General features: G+C 49.7%; 1 protein-coding gene across 7 annotated transcripts in view; it reads left to right on the top strand.

The window, feature by feature from the left end:
* MPP3 (MAGUK p55 scaffold protein 3) overlaps positions 1 to 24,631 on the top strand; it is a 27,249-nt gene extending 2,618 nt beyond the window's left edge. For 2 of the 7 annotated variants that reach the window (XM_080923764.1, XM_080923765.1), the window contains exons 5-19: positions 1,326 to 1,406; positions 1,629 to 1,766; positions 3,951 to 4,032; positions 6,276 to 6,361; positions 7,764 to 7,838; positions 10,994 to 11,190; positions 13,577 to 13,641; positions 15,068 to 15,088; positions 15,606 to 15,647; positions 16,613 to 16,777; positions 16,860 to 16,940; positions 19,590 to 19,683; positions 19,928 to 20,036; positions 22,390 to 22,512; positions 23,620 to 24,631. In XM_080923764.1, coding sequence (XP_080779890.1) covers positions 1,326 to 1,406; positions 1,629 to 1,766; positions 3,951 to 4,032; positions 6,276 to 6,361; positions 7,764 to 7,838; positions 10,994 to 11,190; positions 13,577 to 13,641; positions 15,068 to 15,088; positions 15,606 to 15,647; positions 16,613 to 16,777; positions 16,860 to 16,940; positions 19,590 to 19,683; positions 19,928 to 20,036; positions 22,390 to 22,512; positions 23,620 to 23,796 — 1,536 coding nt within the window. In that variant the 3' untranslated portion in view covers positions 23,797 to 24,631. Of the gene's footprint in view, positions 1 to 391; positions 1,407 to 1,628; positions 1,767 to 3,950; positions 4,033 to 6,275; positions 6,362 to 7,763; positions 7,839 to 10,993; positions 11,191 to 13,576; positions 13,642 to 15,067; positions 15,089 to 15,605; positions 15,648 to 16,612; positions 16,778 to 16,859; positions 16,941 to 19,589; positions 19,684 to 19,927; positions 20,037 to 22,389; positions 22,513 to 23,619 lie in introns of those variants that run through there. The other 5 variants (XM_080923770.1, XM_080923768.1, XM_080923769.1 and 2 more) reach the window with 5 other exon arrangements.
* Positions 24,632 to 24,822: the final 191 nt, after the last annotated feature.

Here is a 24,822-nt window from a genome sequence, read left to right as displayed (position 1 = left end):
GGGAGAGAAAGAGAGAGGGAGAGAGAGAGGGAGAGAGAGAGGAAAAGAGGGAGAGAGGGGAGAGAGAGGGAGAGAGAGAGAGAAAAAGAGAGAGAGAGGGAGAGAGAGGGAGAGAGAGAGAGGGAGAGAGGGAGAGATAGAGGGAGAGGGAGAGAGGGAAAGAGAGAGGGAGAGAGGGAGAGAGGGGGGGAGAGAGAGGGAGAGAGGGGGGAGGGGGGGAGGGGGGGAGGGAGAGATAGAGGGAGAGGGAGAGAGAGAGGGAGAGAAAGAGAGAGGGAGAGAGGGAGAGAGGGGGAGGGAGAGAGAGAGGGAGAGAGGGAGAGTTTTGTATGTCTGAGCTTCAGCCCTCTTTCATTCTAGTCTTTCCAGAACTTTCTGGCATCAAGGAGAGTCTTCTTAGCCTTAGCCTGAGCCAGGACATAGTGATCCCTGCTGACTGTGTTCTGGAGCAAACCTGTTCCCTCGGTTGGAACACGAGAGCCTTGGATGTGGTCAGTGGCTCTCCACCTGTTCCAAGAGATGGTGACATTAGTAGGTCAGATAGTGCCTGTGTCTGAGCTTTGAGAGGCTGGCATGAAGTCCCAAGTTCAAGGAACTCACTGAGTGTCCGTGCTGACTGGCTCTGGTTTCTTGACTCCTCCTGGGCCTAGTCCCTGTGGGTTTTGGTTTAGCTGTCCCGGTTGCTGACTTAGACTGACTTCTATATGTGTCACCTGATATCCAACTAGTGAGCTGGGGCTCTTTCCCAGAGGACCTCGGAAAGAAGATGGCCCTGTGGGGGTTAGTGGCAGACCTGCACCTTGCTTGCTCCTTCCTCTACAGTGTGATCATTTGGAGAGGGTTATATCACTCAGCCTCAGCACTGCCAATTTTGCCTCTAGCTGTGTGACTTTAAAGAAGTCCACCCAACGCTCTCAGCCCCAGCTTCTTCATCCTCGGAATAGCCTAGAGTCAGAGGCACAAGCTGTTCATCCAGACAAGGCTGGGTTTAAATTCTTGCTGTGCCTCCGTGAGCTTTGTGACCTTGGGTAAGATTTGTGATCTCACTGGGCTTCATCCTTAAATAGCAAGCTCACGGAATCTGGTTTGTTGAGAAGACCCATCTAAAGCCACAGCACACAGTAGGTTTACACTTAGCGCCTGTGTGAGTGCGTTCTGGTCCCTGGTTTGATTTCCCCAGAGCCTCCACCGGTCTTGGTGTGGCAAGCATGACATGTTTCTGGGTGCTGCGGCCATTCCTGAGGGGATCCTTGTGGCTTTCCCCGCAGGGATTCCAGCAGGCTTCCACAAGGGGCACCCCAGCCTCCTGTCTTCTTCTCTTACAGGTGATGGAGGAGCTGCAGGCTGCCTCCGTGCACAGTGATGAGCGAGAGCTGCTACAGCTGCTGTCCACCCCCCACCTCAGGGTAGTCACGCCACAGTCCCTGCACACCCACACAGCCATGTCTCCTGGGACGGGGGTGGAGAGAGCTGGAGTTGGAGCCCTGAGGTGGAGAGGCAGAGGCTTCTGTGTGAAGGATCTTGAGAGATGCCCTGGGGAGGGGGGCGATTCTTAGGCTCTGCCCAGCCAAGGACCACTAACGTTGTGAATACATAGAGCCAGCCCTTTTCTCTGGCTTTCCTGGCAGGCTGTGCTCATGGTCCACGACACGGTTGCTCAGAAGAATTTTGACCCTGTTCTTCCCCCTCTGCCTGATAATATTGATGAGGATTTTGAAGAGGAATCAGTGAAGATTGTTCGCTTGGTGAAGAATAAGGAGCCCCTGGTATGCACCTTTCTCTCCCCCCACAGAATACTCTTTTCCCAGCGGGAGACACTGTCTTTCAGTTATAGCTGAGCCATCTTGCGCAGCTGTGTGGGTGTTGAGGGTGACCATGATCAAAGTTAATAGACTCAGTCCAAGGGTCAAATGTAGCCTACAGCTTAATTTTGTTGTTGTTTAAAAATATTTATTTTATGTGAATACACTAGCTGTCTTCAGACAGACCAGAGGAGGAATCAGATTCCATTACAGATGGTTGTGAGCCACCATGTGGTTGCTGGGAATTGAACTCAGGACCCCTGGAGGAGCAGTCAGTGCTGGGAATCGAACTCAGGACCTCTGGAGGAGCAGTCAGTGCTCTTAACGGCTGAGCCATTGCTCCAGCTCCTATTGTTTTTAAAAGCAAGGTCATGCATATTCCTTTGTCGTGAAGAGTCAAGTACTTAAAGCAGAGACCTGAGCCCCACCTCAAAGCCTTCGATGTCTACTCCATCCTTTATAGACAATGCTTGCCGCTCTAGCTCTGAATACTGGGGCAGTTTAGGCACAGCCCCTCTCCTAGAGGTTAACAGGTGAGCGCTGGTTCTGCATGGCATCCAGAGGCAGTGGGCTGGGCAGAGAGGGAGTGAGTTTATCAGATCGGAAGAAGTGGAGTATGTCCAGGCTGTTTAGTACCCGCCTCAGAGAACCTCAGAGCTGGCCTTCTCTGGTTCCAGTTTCCCCAGCTGCCCTGTGATGGGTGAGCCATGCCTCCCAACAGATGGTGGTGTCTCTGTTGCCTCTGCTTCCTCACCTGTGTCATGAAGTTGGCAAACAGCCTGGGAGCTCTGCTGTTCACGCACAGTGTGAGAGGAGTATGTGATATACAGTGACGTAGAGACTTTGGCCTCGGGAGGTGCAGTGGGCAGCTTCTGTAGTCAGCAGAATGTATCATCTGTGCTGATGATAACATGAGCTCTCTAATGACGAATGTGAAGTGTTTGCATGGTAACATCAGTAACACATGACAGACATTTATTGGCTACTTACTGTTTACGTGCTACATGCATTTCCCTTATAGGACCCTTGTGACAACCTTTCAAGTTAAATGCTCTTCCTCTTCCTAGAGGAGGCAGGCTCAGAGAGCATAAGAGAGCTTTTTTGCTGAGGCCACAAGAGTTCTAGTCAGTGGCTGAGTTGGGTATCAATCTTGGGTTGTCTGCACTTGGCTCCCCTCCCCACTCATGCTGACATGGGCCTGCTCATACCTGGTACAGGAAATGCTCATTAGTGCTTTTTTTTTTTTTTTTTTAATCCATGAAATCTTTTTTTTTTTTTTTTTTTTTTTTGCTTTTCATGGGCCAAATCCTGGTCCTGATGCTCTGGTGGGGGCATAATTGGTTCCCGTTGGCAGCAACAGAAGGCCCAGGAACACTGGGATTGGCTCGAGGCAAGTTGAGAATTTGCTAGCACATACTGTCCTCAGTATTAAATGCCTTTGCAAGTGACAAAGGCTGTGATGAGACAGGAAACACTGGCTTCAGCATCATCCAAAGCGTCTTCCTCTATTTCCATAAGGATGCCTTTGAAGATGCTTAGCTTCTCTGATACCCAATTCTTCATGTATTATTTATTTATATAAAATGTTTAGTTACATTTAGTGCATCTGTGTGTGTGTGTGTGTGTGTGTGTGTAGTGTGTTGCCACAGCCCAAGAGTGGTGATCAGAGGACAACTTGTGGGGATTGATTCTCTTTCAGCAGTGTGGGTCCTGGGGATCGAACTGAGACTTGGTGGGAGATGCCTTCATCAGCTGAACCATCTCACTAACTGTATTTAGTTATTATTCTTTTTGAAATGGGGTCTCAGATAGCTCAGGCTAGCTCCAGACTCATTCTATAGCCAAGGATGACCTTGAACTCTTGATTCTCCATTCTCTGCTTCCTGAAGGCTTGGGTTGCAGACTTGTGCCACCACACCCAACGCAGGAGGCCTGCCCTTGTGCAGAATGGACCATTGCATTGTGCTTTGTCAACTGTAAAGTGTGGAGCTTTGCTTATCCCCCCAGACCCCCAGTCTTTTTTATGGTGTGCTCAGCCTTGGGGAGGTCTCTATGGATTTACCTTCTGGGGTATCAGAGGGAGGAATGAGGAAAACCCTAAGTCATGTAGAGGCTACCTTGCTAGACTTGTCCTTGTCTCTCATTCAGGGGGCCACTATCCGAAGGGATGAGCACTCGGGGGCTGTCGTGGTGGCCAGGATCATGCGAGGGGGTGCAGCAGATCGGAGCGGTGAGTGGAGCCAGTGGAATTATGGGATGCTGGCCTGGCTGAGATCGTAGTGCTCTATTCCCACCTCTAGGGTAACCTTTGTGGGATTTGCTTTGATTTGGGGATTAGTGGATGAGATTCTCAAGGTCCCAAGGTCAATAGGAATTTAATTGAAGCCTAATGGGCTTGGATTTCTCACTGGGTGATCAGGAAGGAGCTCAGGCATTTGGCAGAAGATTATAACTCCTAAGCTTGGGGATGCTCTTGGTTGGAGATTCCTAGCTAGGATGGGTTGATCCTTGTCACCTCCAGTAACCTCGTCACCTCATGAAACTGCTGTGGACAGGAATATGTTCATGACCCAGATTAGTCTGGATGGAAAACAAGTTGGTATTCATTAGTGCATGGGAAATCTGGTAGGTGGGTGTCTTAGTTGGGGTTTTACTGCTGTGAACAGACACCATGACCAAGGCAACTCTTATAAAAACATTTCGTTGGGCCTGGCTTACAGGTTCAGAGATTCAGTCAAATATCATCAAGGTAGAAGCAGGGGGAACATCCAGGCAGGCATGATGCAGGAGCTGAGAGTTCTACATCTGCATCTGAAGGCTGAAGGCTAGTGGAAGACTGGCTTCCAGGCAGCTAGGGTGAGGGTTTTAAGCCCATGTCCACAGTGACACACCTACTCCAAGGCCACACCTTCTAATCCTGCCGCTCCCTGGGCCCAGCATATACAAACCATCACTGTGGGCCTCTCAGTGGAGGGGAATGTTCCCCTCCAGGCCTGGGGAACTAGACCTTACTTCCCAAACAGTAATGAGCATATCGATAACATCTGATAGACTGATTCAGAAATCTGTGCTGCTAACGGTGCTGTTGCTGGCCCAGTGTCCACTCAGAGCAACCGAGAGAGGCCAAATTCTGTCAGGACACTTGTCATTAAAGTAGTGGCTAAGTAGTGCTGCGTGTGGTGGCCCTTGTGCATATAGTCTCAGCTGCTTGGGAGAAGGGATGTTCAGAAAGGATGATTCCTTGCATGCAACAGATCGAGACCAGCCTGGGCAACACAGCAAAAGCCTGTTAAAGTAAATGGAGCTAGCTTGGGTGCACGGCTGAGTTGATAGGAGGCTTGTCTAGGGTGCATGGAGCCCTAGGTTCCATCTGTAGCACTGCCTAAAACCAGGCATGATGGTGCACACCTGAAATCCCAGCACTCAGTAGGTAGACATAGGAGGATCAGAAGTTCAAGGTCATCCTCTGTTACAGAGTGAGTTTGAGATCAGCTAGGCCACCTGAGTCGATAGATAGATAGATAGATAGATAGATAGATAGATAGATAGATAGAAACAAACAAACATAGATGATAGATAGGTAGATATATAGATAAGTAGGTATATATATATGTATATACACACACACAAACACACATACATATATACATACACATAGATGGTAGGTAGGTAGATACATAGATAGAAACATAGATGAATAGATGTGCATGTGTACGCATGCGCACACACACACACACACACACACACACACACACACACACACACTGAGGCCTTTAAGTTCCTTTACTAAGACTTAAGAAAGGTGTGCTTGGTGTGTGTCTTCAGTCCAGGAGAGTAAAGAGATAGGGCCTGGGAAGATAGCTCAGTTGGTCAAGGACTTGCCACCTAAGCATGAAGCCCTGAGTTTGATTCTCAGAACCCATGTAAAAACCCAAGTGTACTCACACAGGCTTGTAATCCCAGTGCTAGGGAGGTGTCAGATCAGTGATCCCAGATCCCAGTGAAAGCCCCCGTCTCAAAGAACAAGGCGAGTGGTGCCTGAGGTATGCATATGTGTGTGCACAAAAGCATACACCCCCCATATACCTATATATTTGTATACCTGCATACACACACACACACACTCTCTCTCTCTCTCTCTCTCTCTCTCTCTCTCTCTCACACACACACACACACACACACACACACCAAGCAGAGATGTGGCAGAAGAAATGCATCTTTCTATGCTGAGGCACCTATGTGTGCTGCTGACTTCATAACTCCTTGGTGTGGCAGCTTCAGCAGGACAGCTGTAGGTGCCTGGCTCTCAGATGTACCTTGTACATGAGGACCTCCCTGACAATGGTTTGAATTCAGTGCTTCGTGTCAGCCTTCCTCATCTTTAGACCTGAATCTGCCCAGTGCCCAGAGCCACGAAGTCCAGTGTCAGGGCCGTTCTAGTGCTGAGCCGACCTCCATCTCCGCGTCTCCTAGGTCTGGTCCACGTTGGTGACGAGCTCCGAGAGGTGAATGGGATCACTGTCCTGCACAAGCGTCCAGACGAGATCAGCCAAATCCTGGTCTGTATAGCCCATTTGCAGGGAGGGAGGTCTTCAGAGACCCAGAGCAGGGGCTTTCCCAGAGCCAGAGCAGACCTGCTTCTGTTCCCCAGTTTGTGTGAGGATGGGGCAAGCAAAATGGTTTCCAGTTCACCTGCATCTCTCTCTCTTCTCTTCAGCATTCACTTCCTCTTTCTTCACCCCAGCTCTTTTGCTCGGGAACCCTTCCAAGTCTCGGGTTTATCCTAACTTCCCGTCTCCTTCTAGGCAATTTAGGGAGAGAAAGGGCTTTCCAACTTGTGCCTAGCTGCCATTAGCATGGGAAAAGGGTAACGTACTCTGTAACTGAGAAGACGGGGAACTACTACTCAAAAAGACCTAGGATAAGTGGACTGAAGTAGGTTATTACAATAGCCCCAGAGGGGCAGGAGAGATGGCTCAGTGGTTAAGAGCATTGGCTCCTCTCCCAGAGGACCCAGGTTCAATTCCCTGTACCCACATGACAACTGACAACTGTCTATAACTTCAGTCCCAAGTGATCTGATGCCCTTTTCTGGCCTGTACAGGCACCAGGCATACAAATGGTATATAGGTAGACATGTAGGCAGAACTCATATACATAAAAATTAATTAATTAATATAAATAAAAATACATAAATAATTTAAGGGTGCTGAAGAAATGGCTTAGATAGAGGTTAAGAGTACTGACTGCTCTTCCAGAGGTCCTGAGTTCAATTTCCAGCAACCACATGGTGACTCACAACCATCTGTAATGGGATCGGATGCCTTCTTCTAGTGTGTCTGAAGACAGCTACAGTATACTGGTATACATAAAATAAATACATCTTTTAAAAAATTTAAATAGCCTGAAGAACATCAAGAAGGGAAGGTCTTAGGACTCTTGAGGTCTGGAGCTGTAGGGAGCTGGAATTCAATGTATGCCTGTCTTGAGTTCTGCCCAAAATCATCATCCTCTCTGTCCCATGAAAAGGCAGTGTATTTATTTTCTTACTTGGCAGTTAATATTAACTATCACAGGCTGATACTTGAGATATATATATATATATGTCTCTATATATACATATATATGATTTATTTTTATGCACTTTGGTGTTTTGCCTATGTGTATGTCTGTGTGAAGTGTTGGGTCCCTAGAACTTCATAACAGTTACAGAGCCGCTATGTGGATGCTGGGAATTGAACTAAGGGCCTTTGAAAGGACAGTCAGTGCTCTTAACCGCTGAGTCATCTCTCCAGCCGCAATATTTCTTTCTAGCAAACTCTGCCAGGGTGGAGGAGGGGAAGCTGCCAGTCTGTCTTTCATTTGGAACACCCATCCATTATTAGGCCTGGAAGAAAGGAAGGGAGACAAATTCACAGAACTGGCTGGAAAGCCATGGGCCTCTGTTTTCTCTCTCTTCAGGCCCAGTCCCAGGGATCCATTACCCTCAAGATCATCCCTGCCACCCAGGAGGAAGACCGCTTCAAAGAGAGCAAGGTATCAGTCTTCCTGCAGCTTTCTCGGCTGGGCCAGGGTGGGCGTTCTGAACCTTGCTAATCTGTGGGCAAAGTCATCTGAACAGCTTGTGCACCGAGCCCTAGTCACCTGTCTCCAGCCAAGGACTTTAATAGTCCTAAGTGACTCATTGTGCCCTGCTGTTTGGAAACCGGATTTTCCATGGCAGGCTAAGAAAAAAACAAGCTTACTGTAACTGAAGTAGAAAATCTGGGCCACGGAGAGGAGAATGTGCCCGAGGACCTGAATCCTGGGCTAATGTAGTAGCTGCCATTAGCCTGTTTGCTGTGCCTACCTTGGGTGGTGACCTCTCTGTGCTGGGTTCTCTGCCATAGGGTTCTGACTGTGGAAAGGGAGTGTGGAACTATTATACCGGGGACCGTTGAACAAGTGCTTCACTGCTGTGTAGCACGGGATCCTGGAAGGATCTATAGACCCAGAGCCATTTTGGGTTGGGTGCTGGGGGTTGGAGGGAGGTAAGGTTGAAGCTTCAGAGAGGTCTGGCCAAGGCATCTGTTAGACAGGGGCTTGGAGGCCTGTGGTGGGAACCACGTTCAGGGAAATCTGAGACAGTGTAGTAGGGCTTGAGGGTCAGATGGGAGGGGTGTTGCTGGGGATGTGGGTTCAGCTGTGAGGTGCTCGGTACTGTTCTTCTCTGGTTTGGGTATCCCTGGCTGGCAGAAGGGTTTGAAGACAGACGATTTATTTGGTGGGAAGTGACCCTAGGTTGCATGGGTAGGGAGGGGAGAAGAGGGGAAGGACAGGCAGTCCTACAGAGAGCAAATGCTACCCAGAAGTCACCACCCACTGAGGGTGCCTGGTGCTTAATCCTGAACCGGCTCTCAGGATCAGAACATGCGTGTTGTTCTTCCCAGCCAAGAGCTGGGGAGATGTATGGATCAACTCCTACCAGGCCTGGGGAGCTTTGTTCTCTTGTAGTTCCTGACTGCTAGATTAGAGCCCAGCAGACTCAGCAGCCGCAGGAAGTCTTTAGGCAACAGGCTGCAGATGCTAACCATTGAAGTCATTCAGCCAGCACAAAGTGACTGGGGATGGGAGGACACACCAGAGCCCCAGAGACAGTCCCATCGCGGTGAGAAGGCCTATTTATTGGTTGTTAGGGGTCATGCCTCACAGCACACACATTGAGGTCAGGTGAGACATTGTGAGGGTCAGTTTGCTCCTTTTCCAATGTGGGTTTTGGAGAGTGAACTCAGAATATCAGCTGTGGCAAGTGCTTTTACCTGCTGAGCCATCTCTCCTGCCTTAGGGGTTGTTCCGGTTTGTTCCCCAGGGAGAGGATTGATCCAACCACAAGTACTTTCAGAAAGCTCTGTGCAGCCCCTGGAGGAAGGGGGAGTGGGCGGAAGCCAGGGACAGGGAGGCACAGGGCCAGGCTCTTGTGGAAGCCCAGGTGGATTATTAAGAATCACAGAGGAGGGGCTTGAGAGATGATTCAGCACTGAGCGTCCTTCCAGAGGACCCCGGTTCAATTCCCAGCACCTACATGGCAGCTCACACCCTCACATGCAGGCAAAGACACCAATGCGCAGGCAATAAAAAAAATAAATGAATATTTTTTAAAAGAATCAGAGGATAGCGAGGATGGTATCAATTTAATTTCATACTGAATTTGGACCTCAAGTTCTTGGGCATAAGGCAGAAAGAGAAACAGGATGAGGTTTGCACTTTCTGTTGGGGGACGGGGTGGGGTGGAGCGGGCCAACCCCAGCCTTGCCACCCTGTGCTGAATGCTTGAAAGGAGGCCCAGGACAGCTTCTGGCCCAGTGCAGATCTCAGTGATTTATTGGTGAAGGACTCACTGGCCTCTTGTTTTGTAACCAGTGAAGGAACAACGTCTTCATGACTGTTTCTTCCTTAGCACTCTTGGATTAAGTCCCAGGGCATACATGATACTGACCCACAGCATTCTGTAGGCTTGAGACAAGAGGAGAGCATGGTACCCTGTCCCTTAGCCCAGTCCTCTTAAATCTTTTCTCGTGACCCACTGCTCCGTCTGGGCAGCCACCCACTGCACTATAGTGTCAATATCTGGGGGAGGGTACTTGTCCCTACCACAGAGGCCCAGGAAGTTCTTACTGCAGTCTAGCTTAATCTTTTGTTCTGGGCACACAAGGGACTCTCACAGAGGTTATGTGTGAAGGTGACCTTTGATCTCCTTAGTACCTGCCACTGAAATAGTGGTCCAATCTGGTCTAGAACGAGAATGTGTGAACTCAGTCTGTATCACTGGGAGACGAGAGAACCAGGAAATGGGAGGCAGCCCCGAGTCCTCTTCCACCTTCCCGAGAGAGGAGACACGGCCAAGAACATGGTGGATATTGGATGAGGAGCTGTCAAAACTGTGGGTGTCAGCTACCAGCATGGGACGGGAGGACAAGACTGGCCACTGTGGTTTTTGTCTGAGCTCCTTCCTCTGAGGACCTCTGGGGTAGATGGTGCCCTGAGTTCACTGTGCAGTGAAAAACAATAGCTGTTACAAATTGTGCCTGCTTCGCTTTCTGTCTCCAGGATTCGTTGTTAACTTAGCGTAGCTGAGGCTCTAAGCAGGGCGGATCAAGTCCACAGGGAAAGGCTTCAGTGGCAAAGAGAAAAATCAGATGTGGGGGGGTTATCCGTACCTTTTCTTTCTTTTAAAACAATTCATTTTAATTAATTTGTGTGTGTGTGTGTGTACACGTTCACATGCCCATGTGTGCGTGCCACAGTGTACACATAGAGGCCAGAGGGCTAGTTGTAGGCATTAGTTTTCTCCAGTGGAAGAAACCAGGGCATTGAACTAGATTGTCAGGTTTGCGTCCGATGTACCTTTGCCCAGTGTTTGTTTGCTTTTGGTTTTGGTGCTGGGGCTGGAACCAGGGTCTTGGGTGGAACCAGGGTCTCATATGTGCTAGAAGAGCACGCTGTACCCTGAGCCATGTCCCAGCCATTCATTGCCCCATTACCTGTGGATTTCCTGGTTCGAATATCCCCTGTGGAGGAGGAACACTAGGAAACAAATGTAAGGTGTCTCTAACTCTCGGGGCCACATGCGTTTTCTCACTATGAATGGCTGCTGTCATTTCGTGGCCTATGCCCTGTGTAGAAGGGTCCTCACCTCAGTCCTTTTCATCCAGGTATTCATGCGTGCCCTCTTCCACTACGACCCTCGGGAGGACCGTGCCATCCCCTGCCAGGAGGCAGGTCTGCCCTTCCAGCGGAGGCAGGTCCTGGAGGTGGTGAGCCAAGATGACCCCACCTGGTGGCAGGCCAAGAGAGTGGGAGACACCAACCTTCGAGCTGGCCTCATTCCCTCCAAACAGTTCCAGGAGAGGTAGGATTGGGGTACAACTGTAATGGGGTGGCTGGTGGCCCAGGTACATGGAAACCCCTTGGGTCTCAGCCACTTATGTCATGGGGGAAGCCCACTGAGGTAAATACAGTTGTCCCTGTGGCTGTGTGTGGCCAGTGAGATGGGCAGTTGAAACTTACACAAATGTATGGACATTTACTTTTTTCCCCCCACTTCAGGGGGATCTAAATCTAGAACCTGGCTAGGCAGATGCTCTAGCTCCCAGCTTCTACATCCTTGCCTTCTGCTTCACTTTTCTTTCTATGACAGGCTCTCACTAAGTCGCCTAGGCTGACCTTGAACTCATTCTGTAGTTCAGGCTAGCTCTGATTTGCAGCCTTCTGCTTCAGCCTCCCTACAGGGCTCCCATCAGGCCCACCTGCATATTTGTCCCTTAGTATACACTAGGATTGCTTCTTGAACCTTCTAGATACCAAAATCAGTAAATGCTTAAGGACCTTGCATAGAATGATGTCGAATTTTACATATAGCTCTTCCATCCCCCACATCCTCCTGGCTCTGACTCTTCTCTGGATGATTTAGGATGCTCTATTGTGGTGGTTTGGATGCCAATGGTCCCTATAGACTCATATATTTGAATGTTTGTCTCCAGTTGATGGAACTCCAGTCTAGGAAGGATTTAGAAACTGGAGGTGGGACTGTGAGGTTTCTTTTTTTTTTTAAAGATGTATTTATTTATTATATATAAGTACACTGTAGCTGTCTTCAGACACACCAGAAGAGGGCATCAGATCTCATTACAGATGGTTGTGAGCCACCATGTGGTTGCCGGGAATTGACCTCTGAAACCCTGGAAGGGCAGTCAGTGCTCTTAACCTCTGAGCCATCTCTCCAGCCCGGCTGTGAGGTTTCAAAAGCCAACACCATTCCAACTTAGTTTTCTCTGCCTTGTGCTTGTGGATTGAGATATGAGTCCTCAGCACTGCTCCAGTACCCTGCCTGCCTGCCTGCCTGTCTGCCTGCTGCCTGCCTGCCTGCCTGCCTGCTGCCTGCCTGCCTGCTGCCTGCCTGCCTGCCTGCCTGTCTGCCTGCCTGCCTGTCTGCCTGCTGCCTGCCTGCTGCCTGCCTGCCTGTCTGCCTGCCACTGTGCACATGGAAGAGTCTTCAGAGTTCATAGTTTCTTGGGCTAGATTTCTAAGAGGGTAAATTCTGGGGTGTAGTGGGGGTCAGATAGGACTGTACCACCTCCCCTGTGGGTTGTGGCTCTCGTCATATCTCTTAATCTACAAGGATGCGGTGGTGGTTGATAGATCTCGATGGTGGCAGAATGCAGTGGGTGCTTCACCTGTTCAGTGTCCTCTTGCTGAGGACTCTAGGCTGAGGTGTCTGCATCAGAAAACCCTTCGGCTTTACCCTAAATGCACAGAAACTCCAAGTTGATCTTGGGTCAGTGTCCTTGTGGGTACTGGGAGAGTCTGAGGTCTGAGGATTGCTGGTGTTTCCTCAGGGACCCTGAACCCTATCTGTGATTTTGGCTTTGCAGGTCTCACTGTCTTAGAATAGGAGGGAGCAATCTCTTATCGATGCTGTTTGTTTGTTTATAAATTTTGTGCATGTGTGTATGTGTGTACCTGTGCAGTTGGGTGTGCATGCGTAGAGGCCAGGGCTAACATTCAATGGCTTCCACTTAATGTTATGTTTGGACAGGATCTCTTACTATTTTGGCTACTCTTGATGGCCAGTGAGCCCCAGAGATCCGCCTGTCTCTGCCTCCCCAGAAAAGTATATACAACCATCCAGTGTTGGTTTGTTTTAAATCGTTGGTTCCTCATGCTTTCGCTTTACCAGCCAAGCCTTCTCTTCCCGACTTTTGTCTGTATTTGAAATGTGGACTCTAGATGCTGCAAGAGCTCTGGGGGTGATGGTTGACCTAGGGAGACCCAGGCGACAGCCTGTCTGATGACCACATTGGATACTGCTGGGGAAGGCCACACCCTACAATGACTGTATGTGGCAGATGTTACCTGACCAATAACCCTTCCTGAGAGTTCTAATAGTTTCCGTTTTCCTCAGAGATGGGGAGGCAGGGTCATGGTGGAGGAGAACTTCCTTGCCTCAGGAGTCAGCCATGGTAGCATAACCAGCAACAGTGACTGGGAGCACCAGCCAGCGTTCTATTGTGTGGTTGTCTTTGGAAGGACAAGACTCTTGCAGGACTTATAAGCTGGTGGGCTCTGTGAAAGTGTCTCCCTTCCCTACCCAGAACCCACTGTGTAGCGGGAGGTCCTTGGTGTTACTCAGGTGTGCCCAGCCGTGGGATTCAGGCCTTGCTTTCCCCAAGTTTCTAGAAGGCTCTCTTCAGCCAGTTCTCGGACCCAGCTGATGATGTCCATTTGTGTCTCTGCAGGAGGCTGAGCTACCGGAGAACCACAGGCACCATACCAAGCCCCCAGAACTTCAAAAAGCCCCCTTGTGAGTAGAATGACAGGTGGGGTGGGGAACGGGTCAAAAGATGCCTATGTTGAGTTGGCTGGAGGGGAATCAAAAGCCCTGACTGGCCTGTAGACCTCCAGAAGAAGGAGAAGGTGGGAGGAAGCCGAGAGGGGGATGGGAGGGGAGCTGTCCCAGAGAGGGACTTCTACATTGGGATCCGTGGAGGGCATGGTAACACTGCACCAGCCTGATCTGCAAACTTCTGTGGGTGTTTGTGTTTGGAAGGAGATGCTCGGCTCTTGTTAGCTTCCCAAGGAACATTTTGAAGTTGAATATTAAAATATACTGACATGGAATGGGAACCAGGCCTTATGCTTCCTAAGATAGCTAGGGATACAATTATACCCCTAATTGTAAAACTCCTTAAACCATTATGTTTTTGTTTTTTACTTTTTTTTTTTTTTGTAACTCACTGTATGGTTCTCAGATATGAACTTTGTAGATAACAATTTTGTCTCAATGTCATTCCAATGCTTGTCCCCTCCCCAAATCCTCAAATCTGTGGGCCACAGATTGGACAGCCCTCTATGGTCCAGGTCAGTTCTGTCCAGTGTGGCTCAGAGAAGCCAAAAGGTTGCTCCCTGCACCTCTCTGACATCTTTGGGAGCTTCCAACTAAGAGGACACTCAGCAGACTTGAATTTGAAGTCTACACAACTTGCATTTCAGGGCATCCCGTGTAGTACTAAAGGATAGTAAGAAATTCTTTGCTGAAACAGATTTAGCTGGGTATTCAGTGTTTATCTGGTATTTGTCTCTGTACAGCGTCTGGGCCTTGAAAACAGGCTTACCCACTGTTCTGTGCTGAGACATAGCCTCTCTTGCCTTGGGTCCTAGCCCTGTTACTTGGGTAGGCTGACAGCCCCATTCCCCACATGGGAAGATGGAGGCTCCTGTGTGAACTTCCATGTTGGGTTTTAGAGGCCTTGTGAACATGTCTAAGATTAGGGTCCCTCACAGAGAGGGGCTCTTCCAGAATCTACCCTCTGTTGCTGCTGGCTCATACCTGAGTGAGGGGCCTGCTCAGGCACCTGCATTTTCTAAGGTCTTAAACCCTAGGACAGAGTGGACTGTTACCTCTGCTCTATCGGCCATTTTGAATGGCCACGTTTCCAGGCTTGCTGTTCACCTGAGGAGGCTGCTGAGTAAATCAGCCAGGAGGCCACTCCTACTGACCATGTGCTCGCTCTCTCCGGCTGCTAATGAGCCGCACGCAGGAAGACTAATTAGAACAGGGCTGGGGGTTTAATACCGCACCCCCGCTCAGATCATAGGCTTGTTGGAGCAGGGGAACAGGACAGATGGAGCTCCCTTCAGGCTGCCGAGGCTGTAGCTGCCTCTCAGCCGCAGGGTTTCCTGCTTCCCTGCACTAACGCTGTCCCATCTGTCTTTTATGCAAACTGCAGATGATCAGCCTTGTGACAAAGGTAGGCCTGGTGTTTGTCCCCTGTGCACATGAGTGACGCCCCTTTCCTGTGGAACATCTGGGGCTGAGGGGGCTGGTTTTCCTCCCCACACCTGGGTGTCCGGGCCCAGATGTGTGAGGTGGGAATGGGCTTCAAAAGCCCTAGGGCCCCTCCCTGTGTGTCTGGCATTAAGGGAAAATGCTGGGACCCCAGGGATAGGTAAGAGCCAGGAAACAGGAAGACAGGGCTGAGGGTTGAGGCCTTCCATCTTATTTCTGAGTCCCATCTGGAACCCGGACAAACTGGGAGGGGGCTTCCTGGTCCAGAATCTCCAAAGGCTAGAAAAGTTGATGGGGCCTATGCATGGAAAATGGAGCAAAACAGAAGTTCTGATCCCCTGGCGCTCAAGAGGTTGGATTCTCTAGAGCTTCCCTGGATGGTCATCCCAGCGGGCTCACCTGGTTGCCTAGTGGGCTGGGACCTTTTGGGCTTGATATATATCCGACATGATTCACCCCGCTTTCCCTTGGGTTTTCAGAGACCTGTGACTGTGATGGGAACTTCAAAGGACACTATGTGGGTGAGTAGGGGGCTCTCTCTGGCATCCTTTCCTCAAGCACAGGCCTGAGATCCGAGCCCCAGGAATCATCAAGGGCTGTTGAGCTTTGAGGGAGGGGTTCCTCTCCATGCAAACAGCCAGCCTGTAGAAGGCTGCCTCCAACTGAGGCCCAAGCCCCGCCCCTCTGCAGAGCTAGAGAGAGGCACAGAGCCCTGTGTTGACACTAATTTTATCTTCCTCACCTTAATCGTTTATTCAGCGTGAACCTCACCAGGACACAGTGATGGGGTTTTTGTGTCTCCCTTAAACATCATAGATGACAGGCACATGTCTCCCAGTGTCTATTTAGATGTGATTTCAAACTCACAGAATCAGAGAACTCCTGGATGCTTTGTCCTCCAAGAGACTTGGGGACTCCGTTGCTTTCTCATTTCCTTTTCTGCCGCCTGGGAGTTAATGTACACATCCTGTCCCTTTATCCCCAAATGCCTCAGTTTGTGTTTCCTAAGGGCAAGGACATCCTGTGACACGACTTCAGGATAACAATCAAATCCTGGACATTTCCTTTGCGTACAAGTCTATTGTCTTATATGTGGCTATTAAAATGTCACCAGTTGTCCCAGTAACGTCCTTCAGGGGCATTTCTCCTGGTCTAGGATCTAGCTTCAAACCATCCACTTGTGCACTGAGCTCCCATTTTACAGATAAGCAAATTGAGGCTCAGAGAGATGAAGAGACTTAACCCAAGGTCAGTCACAGGCCAAGGAAAACAGTGACCTTGAACCCCAGTCTTTGGATGTGGGGGCTGCCCTTTCTTTATGTCAGCATGCTTCCTGAGTTGGCCATCCAGGGCAGGAGGCTGGGCAGCCATGTACCCAGCCCTACCTCCACGCCCACCTAACTGGAGGTCATTTGGGGATCCCAGGACCAATGCAACCTTGTCCTTTCGTTTCCTCTCACCTCCACCCTCGTCTTCTACCCGCCAGCTGGTCTTCGGAGAAGCTTCCGGCTAGGCTGCAGAGAGAGGCTGGCTGGCTCACAGGAAGCAAAGGTCCCTGCAGGAGCTGAGCCTCAGGTGCTGCTGACCTATGAGGAAGTGGCCAGGTACCAACACCAGCCTGGGGAGCGGCCCCGCCTGGTGGTTCTCATTGGTAGGTGACATCCCGAGTTTCTAGGTGGTCTGGCTTCCTCAGGAGTTCAGTAGGGACTGAATCAACCTGCCCTTTGTTTCAGGGTCTCTGGGAGCCCACCTGCACGAGCTGAAGCTAAGAGTGGTGGCTGAGGACCCCCAACGTTTTGGTGTTGCCGTTCCACGTAAGAGGGCTTAAGAGGGTGTGTGTGTGTGTGTGTGTGTGTGTGTGTGTGTGTGTGTCCACACTTGCACATGTAATGCCCATACCCGTGCCCCCATGCGTGTTTTCCACGGACTGGATTCTTCATGTTCATCATGACCTTTTTGGTACTTTAGGTGTGAGAGTCCCTGAGACATTGTCTGCTATATGCATATAGTGGGACCTAGGAATGATGGGAAGATTAGTGGCGCACTAATACCCTCTGAGATGGCTAAATTACCGCCTGCCTGGTGTTTGCCTGGGGAGGGAGATGAGTCCAGAGCACACTGAAGCTGGATAGGAGCACCCTGATCCCAGAAGCCACAGAGCTAGTCATGGGAGGTGGTGTCAGGTCTCTGCTGAGATGGGAGGTACGTTGGCTACTAGCTTGGCTAGGTGGCTCAGCACGCTTCTTGGGGTTCTAATTATCCCCAAGGCAGTGGGATGCCAAGGGCCAGTAGGTGTGGGACCTGGTTCTGGAGAAGAGAATGAGAGCCAGGTACTAAGCTCTTGTATGTTGAAACTTGGCTGCTACTATAGTACCCAGAGAAGAGGTACTGTCACCATCTCACACTGAGGAGGGAGACCTCAAGGGCCCAGAGAAGGTAATTAGCCTAGTATCACAGTGGGGAAAGGGGCGGAGCTAGGCTTGGAGCCCAGCAGCTGACCCCAGGCCATTCCTTAACAGAGGGCAAAATGGCTGCTTACCCTGCTCACCCCATACACACCCAACCCATCCTGTCTCTCACTGCATGCCTTTCTTCATTCTCTGGCCCTTCGTGGTATACAGTGTGGATGTCTGGTGGCCACAGAGAGGGAACATTGTGGGGCAGGTATGATCTTTTCTAGAAAGTTCTGGGGAAGGGCAGCTACAAAGCCTTTGATAAAGCACATTGCTCTTCCTGGATGCCCAGGCCAACAGCCTAGCCCATGGCCATCAGAATCATCTTCTAGAGCCTAGTCTGAGGAGACTTGGGGGAGGTAGTGCGGCTGTGGAGGCCACTCTGGAAGCTTCTCTGAGGACTTTTGGAGGTCCCGGCCTTTAGGTTTCAGGTGGATGGAGCAGGATACCAGGAATTGCTCACACACACTTCTGTCTCTGAGTGAGAAGCCTTTACTCAGGATTCAAGCCTGCCTGTTTCCAGGGATCCACAGCAAGGAGAAGTCAGGGAAGGCTTCCCAGAGGCAACCACTTTTATGTTGAGGTATAAATAGAAGTTTTCCAGGTGGGAAAGAAAGGAAGTGTTTGCTATGCACAGGGAGCAACGTGTGCCAAGGGTTGAAGGTGTGTGTGACCCGGGGTAGCTGTGCTAAGAACTGGGCACCTTCACAGCAGTAGAACTTAGAGCAGGAGGCTCGTGTGGGCTCATGAGGATGTCTGACATCAAATCATTGGAGAAATAAAAGTCTGAAGCCAATGACATGGGAAAGGGCTCTTAGCAGCTCTTTGGGGGATTGGCCCTGATGCCACATGGAAACAGAGTATCCTAGGGGCGGCTTGACAGCTAGACAACTCTTCAAAGTTCCCATGCTTTTGGCAAAAAGCTACATGTCGCTCTCATATGTCCTCTCATACTGTGAAAACCTTGATTGGCCCAGACATGTGTCACGGTTCCACCGTGGACCTCGGTAGAGACGCTGCATTTTAGAAGTGTGTCCGAGAGCTGGTATCTGCTCAGTATGGGGGCACCTGTCTGCATGGCTTCTTGTCTCAGTATGAGAACTAGCTGCACAACGAATGCACAGCCCAGGCCCGAGAGGTGACTCAGCTGGGAGAGCACAGCATCCGAGTCTGGTTCCCAGAACTCGAATAAAGTAGTGAGCGAGTTAGATGACCTTTGCCCTCGTCATGGGGAGGCAGAGACAGTCTTGTGCTCCCTGGCTCTCAAAAGCCAGCAGAATTGGTGAATTCCAGGCGAAGTGAGACCCTGGAAGGCACCTGGGGAATGACATTTAAGGTTGACCTCTGCCCTCCACATGTGCAAGTATGTAAGCACGGATGTGCCTCTGCACATGCACACGCTCACCCATATGCCGCTTAAGCAGGGTCTAATGTTTGTGTACCCCTTTGCTCTCAGATGAGGAAATCCAGGCTAAAAATGGGAACTCAGGACCTTTCAGTGACTATTTCAAAGCCCCGGAGTCAAGGTAGCGCAGCAGAGCACCGAGAAGCCTGTGTTTGACACGGAACCACGAGATTGTCCCTGGCACTGAATGGCTGGGGTTTGGGGTGCAAACCATGTCTGGGCTTTGGGTTCCCCAGATAGCAAATATTATTTGGGGTCTAGGGCTGAGGCTCAATTTTTAGAGCGATTGCCTGGCATGCTTGAAGCCCTGGGTTCAGTCCCCTACACCGAGTCAACAGAACATGATGGGACACACCTGTAACCCTAGCACATGGGAGGTAGAGGCAGGAGAAGCAGAAGTTCAAGGTCATCCTCAGTGAGTTCAAGGCCAGACTGGGCTATTTGAGATCTTGCCTTTAAAAGGGGTGGAGGGGGCTTCTTTTGCTTGTATCAGAGTTGCACCATTTGGGGACACTCGATGGATGGAAGTACTGGTTTGTGCACAGATGCTTCGGGCAAAGGGCTTGCCTCTCTTCTTGGCCCAATAATCCTTCTTTCTTTAAAAGACACCACCAGGCCCCGGAAGAGTCATGAGAGAGAAGGGGTCGAGTATCATTTTGTCTCCAAGCAAGCATTTGAGGCCGACATACATCACAACAAGTGCGTTGCTTCACGGGCCAGTGGGCCCTCTGACAACCGAGTGTCTGTGACTGCCCGATATTGTATCAATATTTATATTAGTATTGTACCAGTACTTGACCCCATGGGTCACGGGTGAGCGTCTGGGAAGGACAGGGGAAGGAGGAAGTGGGAGAGAGATCATATTGGGATGTCCCCTTTCCTGGTTTTTGTGAAGTTGGGGCTTCTCGGGAACTGAAGGTTTTCCTTTCTGACGATGTTTCAGGTTCCTGGAACATGGCGAATTTAAGGAGGATTTCTATGGGATCAGCCTGGAGGCCATCCAGGCCGTTATGGCCAAAAACAAAGTTTGTTTGGTGGATGTAGAACCAGAAGTGAGTTCCTGGATTATCTGGGAATATGAGTGTATGGAACCTGGGGGTTGGGGTGGGCATGGGGTCCCTATCTATAAAACATGAGCTTGGTCTAAGGACGTTTTAGCTCCGAGCACTGACTTTAAGCATGCTTGGTCCTCTCCTTGAAAATTGGATGAAATCTTTTCGCCCCAAATATGCCCTGCTATTTTCACAAACAGGATTAATTTGAGAGAGCCCAGAGACCCTTTGAGATCCAAGACAATAACCCCTACATGAGACAAATCGTAAATCAACTGGGCAATCCAGGCTTGGTGGTGTATATAGTCACAGAAGTGTGGGGAGGCTGAGGAAAGCTGATTGTGAGTTTGTGGTCAGCCTAGGCTGCACAGTAAGCACGTGTCTAAGAAAGGGTGGGGCCGGGTTACAAAGATGGCTTAGTGGTTCAGAGTGCTTGCTACCAAGGTCTTCCAGAGGACCTGAGTTCAGTTCCTAGAACAAGCGGCTCACAACAACCTGCAAATCCAGTTCCAGGGGATTTGACGCCCTCTTCTGGATGCCCTAGACACTGCATGCGCACATGCACATCCACACACAAAACACACACAGAGATGAAATTTTGAAAATGTCTGGCACTGTCTGGCCAATTGTAACAGGGCAGGAAATGATTAGTGTGCACATCCAGTGAAGACTGCTGCTGCTCTCCTTCCTCGTGAGCCTCCTGCCTCTACAACTGGAACAAATATATGCCGTGAGGGGGAGGCTGAAGGGAGGCTGCAGACCACCACCTTGAGATCACTTTGCAGGGAAGAGTTGGGGAGCAGCTTTACCTGCGCAGAGCTTCAAAGGTAGCCCCAGTTCCCCACGGCTGGCATGGTGCCGGCTCCTCAGGAGTCTGGTCACCATCTTAACCTTGTCTTTCAGAAAAAAAAAATTCCATGCTTTGAACTCAGCACCAGGAATTTTCCCCCCTCCCTACTACAGGAGCAGAGCTTTGATTGGAGGGTATAAACTGTGAGCTTTCTTTGACCTGAACCGGCTTGAAACCTATTTCCAAAAGCACATTTCACCTAGAAGCGAATGACTCTCTTATTTGGACTCCCTGAGAGTTGGTAGTTGAAAGTCACAATCTAGGGGCTGGAGAGACGGATGGCCCAGCAGCTACGAGCACACTGCTCCTGCAGAAGGCCAGAGCTTCCCCACTGGGTTGCTCACAGCTGCCTTTAATTCCAGCTCCCGGGGAATCCATCACCCTGCTTTGGCCTCTTCAGGTGTCTATAATTATGTGCAAGTTCAAGTGTGTGTGTACACACATACACACACATAAATAGTAAAATAAATCGATGTTTTTCTAAAGCATCTGCTACGTCTGCAGAGAACCTAGGCTCACTTACAGCAGACTTGGAGGCCAGAAGACGGCATTGGAGCCCCTGGAACTAGACTTGCAGGCAGTTGTGAGCCAGCATGTAGGTGCTGGGAAATTGAAACGGGGTTCTCTGGGAGAGCAACCAATGCTCTTAAAAGCTGAATTATCTCTTCAGCACCTCCAAGAGTCTTCTTTCTTTCTTTTCTTTTCTTTCTTTCTGAGACAGGGGTTCTTTGTGTAGTCCTGGCTGTCTTGGAACTTGCTTTGTAGGCCAAATTGTCCTTGAACTCAGAGATCTGGCTCTGTCTCCCAAGTGCAGAGATCAAAGGCATGATGTGCTACCACACACATCCCCTCAAAGATTTTTATTTTAAAGATGATTTCATTGATTTTTTTTTTTTTTTTTTTTTTTGGTATGTGTGTGCCAATAGTGCACAGAAATACAATGCTGGTGTTAACACGTAGAGACCTTTACGTCCAGACACTCTGTTAGCAAGTGTGATTTGCATGTGGGAAAGGGAAAGACCTGTGTGTTTCCAGTGAGCCCCGCAGGTCATCGTTTCATTTACTTTGCAAACCTTCGATTCTTTGAATATCAGAAGGCGGCCTGTGGAACAGCGCAGTGACACAGTGACATACAGCAGAGGCAGATTGATGGTGACAGAGCTTCAGTGCCCTTGGCTCAGCTGTGGGCAGATAGACACAAAAGAACTGAAGGAGGGGGTTAATTGAGTTGAAGAGTCTGAGCTAAGAGAGACTCCGAAATGAGGCCCTGGAGTTTTCCTTTCCCTTCAAGTAGCCTGCCGGGTCCAAAAGACTTCAGTGTCCATAGGAAGGATGAGAGAATTCCGTTAGTTTTGCTCAGTGGACGTCCACTGTCTCCGACTGAAACTACCAGGACTGATGATGTCACTGAGGATGGGAACCCAAGAGCACTGAGCTTTTAGAATGTATGTGTTGTGATAACTGGTTGCAAAACGCACATAATTTTCTGGAACATGTTTTTAGGCACTAAAACACCTGAGGACCCCCGAGTTTAAGCCCTATGTTATATTTGTGAAGCCTGCAATTCAGGAGAAAAGGAAGACGCCGCCGGTGTCCCCCGACTCTGAGGACCCAGAAGTTCTACTTGTAAGTTCCAAGTTGATTGTTTCTCCTTTAAAGGAACTGCACGTAGATGACTATAGGTACTCCAAGGGAGAGGAACGGAGGCCATAGCTGCTGCATGAGGCCATCTTTCCCTTCCTTTTACAAGACTAATAAAAGATGGTCACATTGCTTTCTTTTCCAGGGGGTGGGATCATTCCTTTTAATCCAGGCAGGGTGGCTTTGCTTAGACTCTCCATCCTCTACCATCTCATGTTAATATCCTTCCTAAAAGGGAACCGAAGGTTGTCAGAGGCCCTCTATGTGAGTGGAACAGAACACACCCAGCTGTTGAATTTCTGAGTCAAACCCAAGTGTTGTACATGCCTGTGTGAGTGTGTGTATGTGCAGGGTATGTGTTGTGTGTACACATATGTGAGGATGGTAGTCAGAGGTCAGCTTTGGGTGTCTTTCACCAGGAGTGTGCATGCATAGGTACATGCATGGGTGTGTGTGAGTGCTTGTGTGCATGCATGCACACATGCATGGGTGTGTGCAAGGGTGTGTGCGTGCTTCTGTGGCTGCTGGGGAGCTAACCTTGGATCTTTATCCTTGCCCGGCAGACACTGTAACCTAATGAACCATCTTTTCAACCTCTCTTTGTATGATGTTAAGGATTGATCCCAAGGTCTCACCACTAATCAATACATCTCCCCCACTTCTCCCACTTTTTTTTTTTTTTTTTTTTTTGAGACAGGGTCTTGCTTCATAGCCCTGACTGCCCTGGAACTCACGTTCCTCCTGCCTTAGCCTCCCAAGGGCTGAAATTACTGGCATGCACCGCCACATCGTTTCGGATCTCTTTGGGAATATCTCAGGCTAGGAATATAATGCTGGCATAGACACAGATCTAACCAGACATCCTGAAACCATGGCTCTCAGTTCATAGACCTTCGGTGGCTATTTTGTGAGTTAATGGTTGTGTGTGCCACCATTGATTTCCTTCTGTGTGATACGCTGCTACTGAGCCCTCCTCCTGAGTTCACAGTTAAGGTTATTCTCGGGACAGAGGCATCCACTTGGCACATTCAATCATGGCCGGGTCTGACGGGGGAGCATCCCCCAGACCACACACTGTCTCTCTCCTTGCAGGATGAACAGCAGCAAGAGATGGCGGCCTCCGCTGCCTTCATTGATCAGCACTATGGGCACCTGATAGACACTGTGCTCGTGAGACAGGACCTGCAGGGTGTCTGCAGCCAGCTCAGATCTGTCATAGAGGCACTGAGCAAGGACACTTACTGGGTGCCCATCAGCTGGGTGAGGTAACTTCATCCCATAGCATCCCGTCTGGAGGAACCTCGAAGACCAGATAGTCCAGCCTCCCTCATACACCATCAAGGAACCTCAAGCGCAGAGAGGAACGGGATTTCCCACAAACCATCATCACCGAGCATTAGTGGGAAGCCTGTCTTGGTGTTGGATTTTTGTCTGGCATTGGCACTGCAGCCGTTCGCAGGATAGCGTGTCATTCATTAAAGTCTTGCAGGCAACTTGGCCTTCTTTGTACCAAAGCTACGTAGCCACTGTCTTTTGGGGGTGGTGGTGATGAATTTTTAAGTGATTTACAGTGATGTTTCAGCGTTGTAAATACGGCACTTCACTGGTCCAGCTTTTTGGAAATCGTTTTACACAAGAGGGTCTTCCGTGCAACCAAAGTCCTTCTTCTGGCTTGTAGCAGTGAAATGTTTGGGTTGTTTGGTATTTTTGTTCCTGCTTTTTTTTTTTTTTTTTCCGGTAGTGCTTGCCTGGTGGTAGAGAAATTAGTTCCCTGCCTTTTCACTTGGTGTGCAGACATGATGTTTTTTCCTGCAAGACAGAGGTACACTTAACGGTCCACATGGCTCACTAGACCAGTCTACAATGCGCAGTGAGTGCCTTCGGGGGACTCTTGAGGAATGTCAGGCTGCCTGTCCCCTTTCTGAAAACCCCCATGCTCCTGAAAGTGAGTCCTTGATGTGACTGGCTTGTCCTTTGCTTTCAGCGGTCTCTTAAACTGCCTCGGGTCCAGGCTGTTGCTATTTTCAGATTGGGGCTCCTGCTGTGCTGGATTGTGGGGAATCACATGACTCCCATCTGTCAAAGCTCTGTCTAAGCCACAATAAATCAGTCCTGTCAAAAGTATATAGACTCAAAGTGTGGGCTGTCGTGTTGTCTCTGTGCAGAAGCAGTTTACCCAGGGACTGTGACAGGTCATAGCTGTTCAGGTGACTTACCAGGGTATGTGATTTTTTTTCTGTGCTGGTTGTAATGTTGAGGTGGTCTTGTACATTATCTTCATAAATACACCATATA

The sequence above is a fragment of the Micromys minutus genome (genome assembly GCF_963924665.1).
Source record: "Micromys minutus genome assembly, chromosome: 10".
NCBI classification, from domain to species: Eukaryota; Metazoa; Chordata; class Mammalia; order Rodentia; family Muridae; genus Micromys; species Micromys minutus.
Note: the sequence above shows the minus strand (reverse complement) of the source record. Positions and strands in the feature narration are given on the sequence as shown.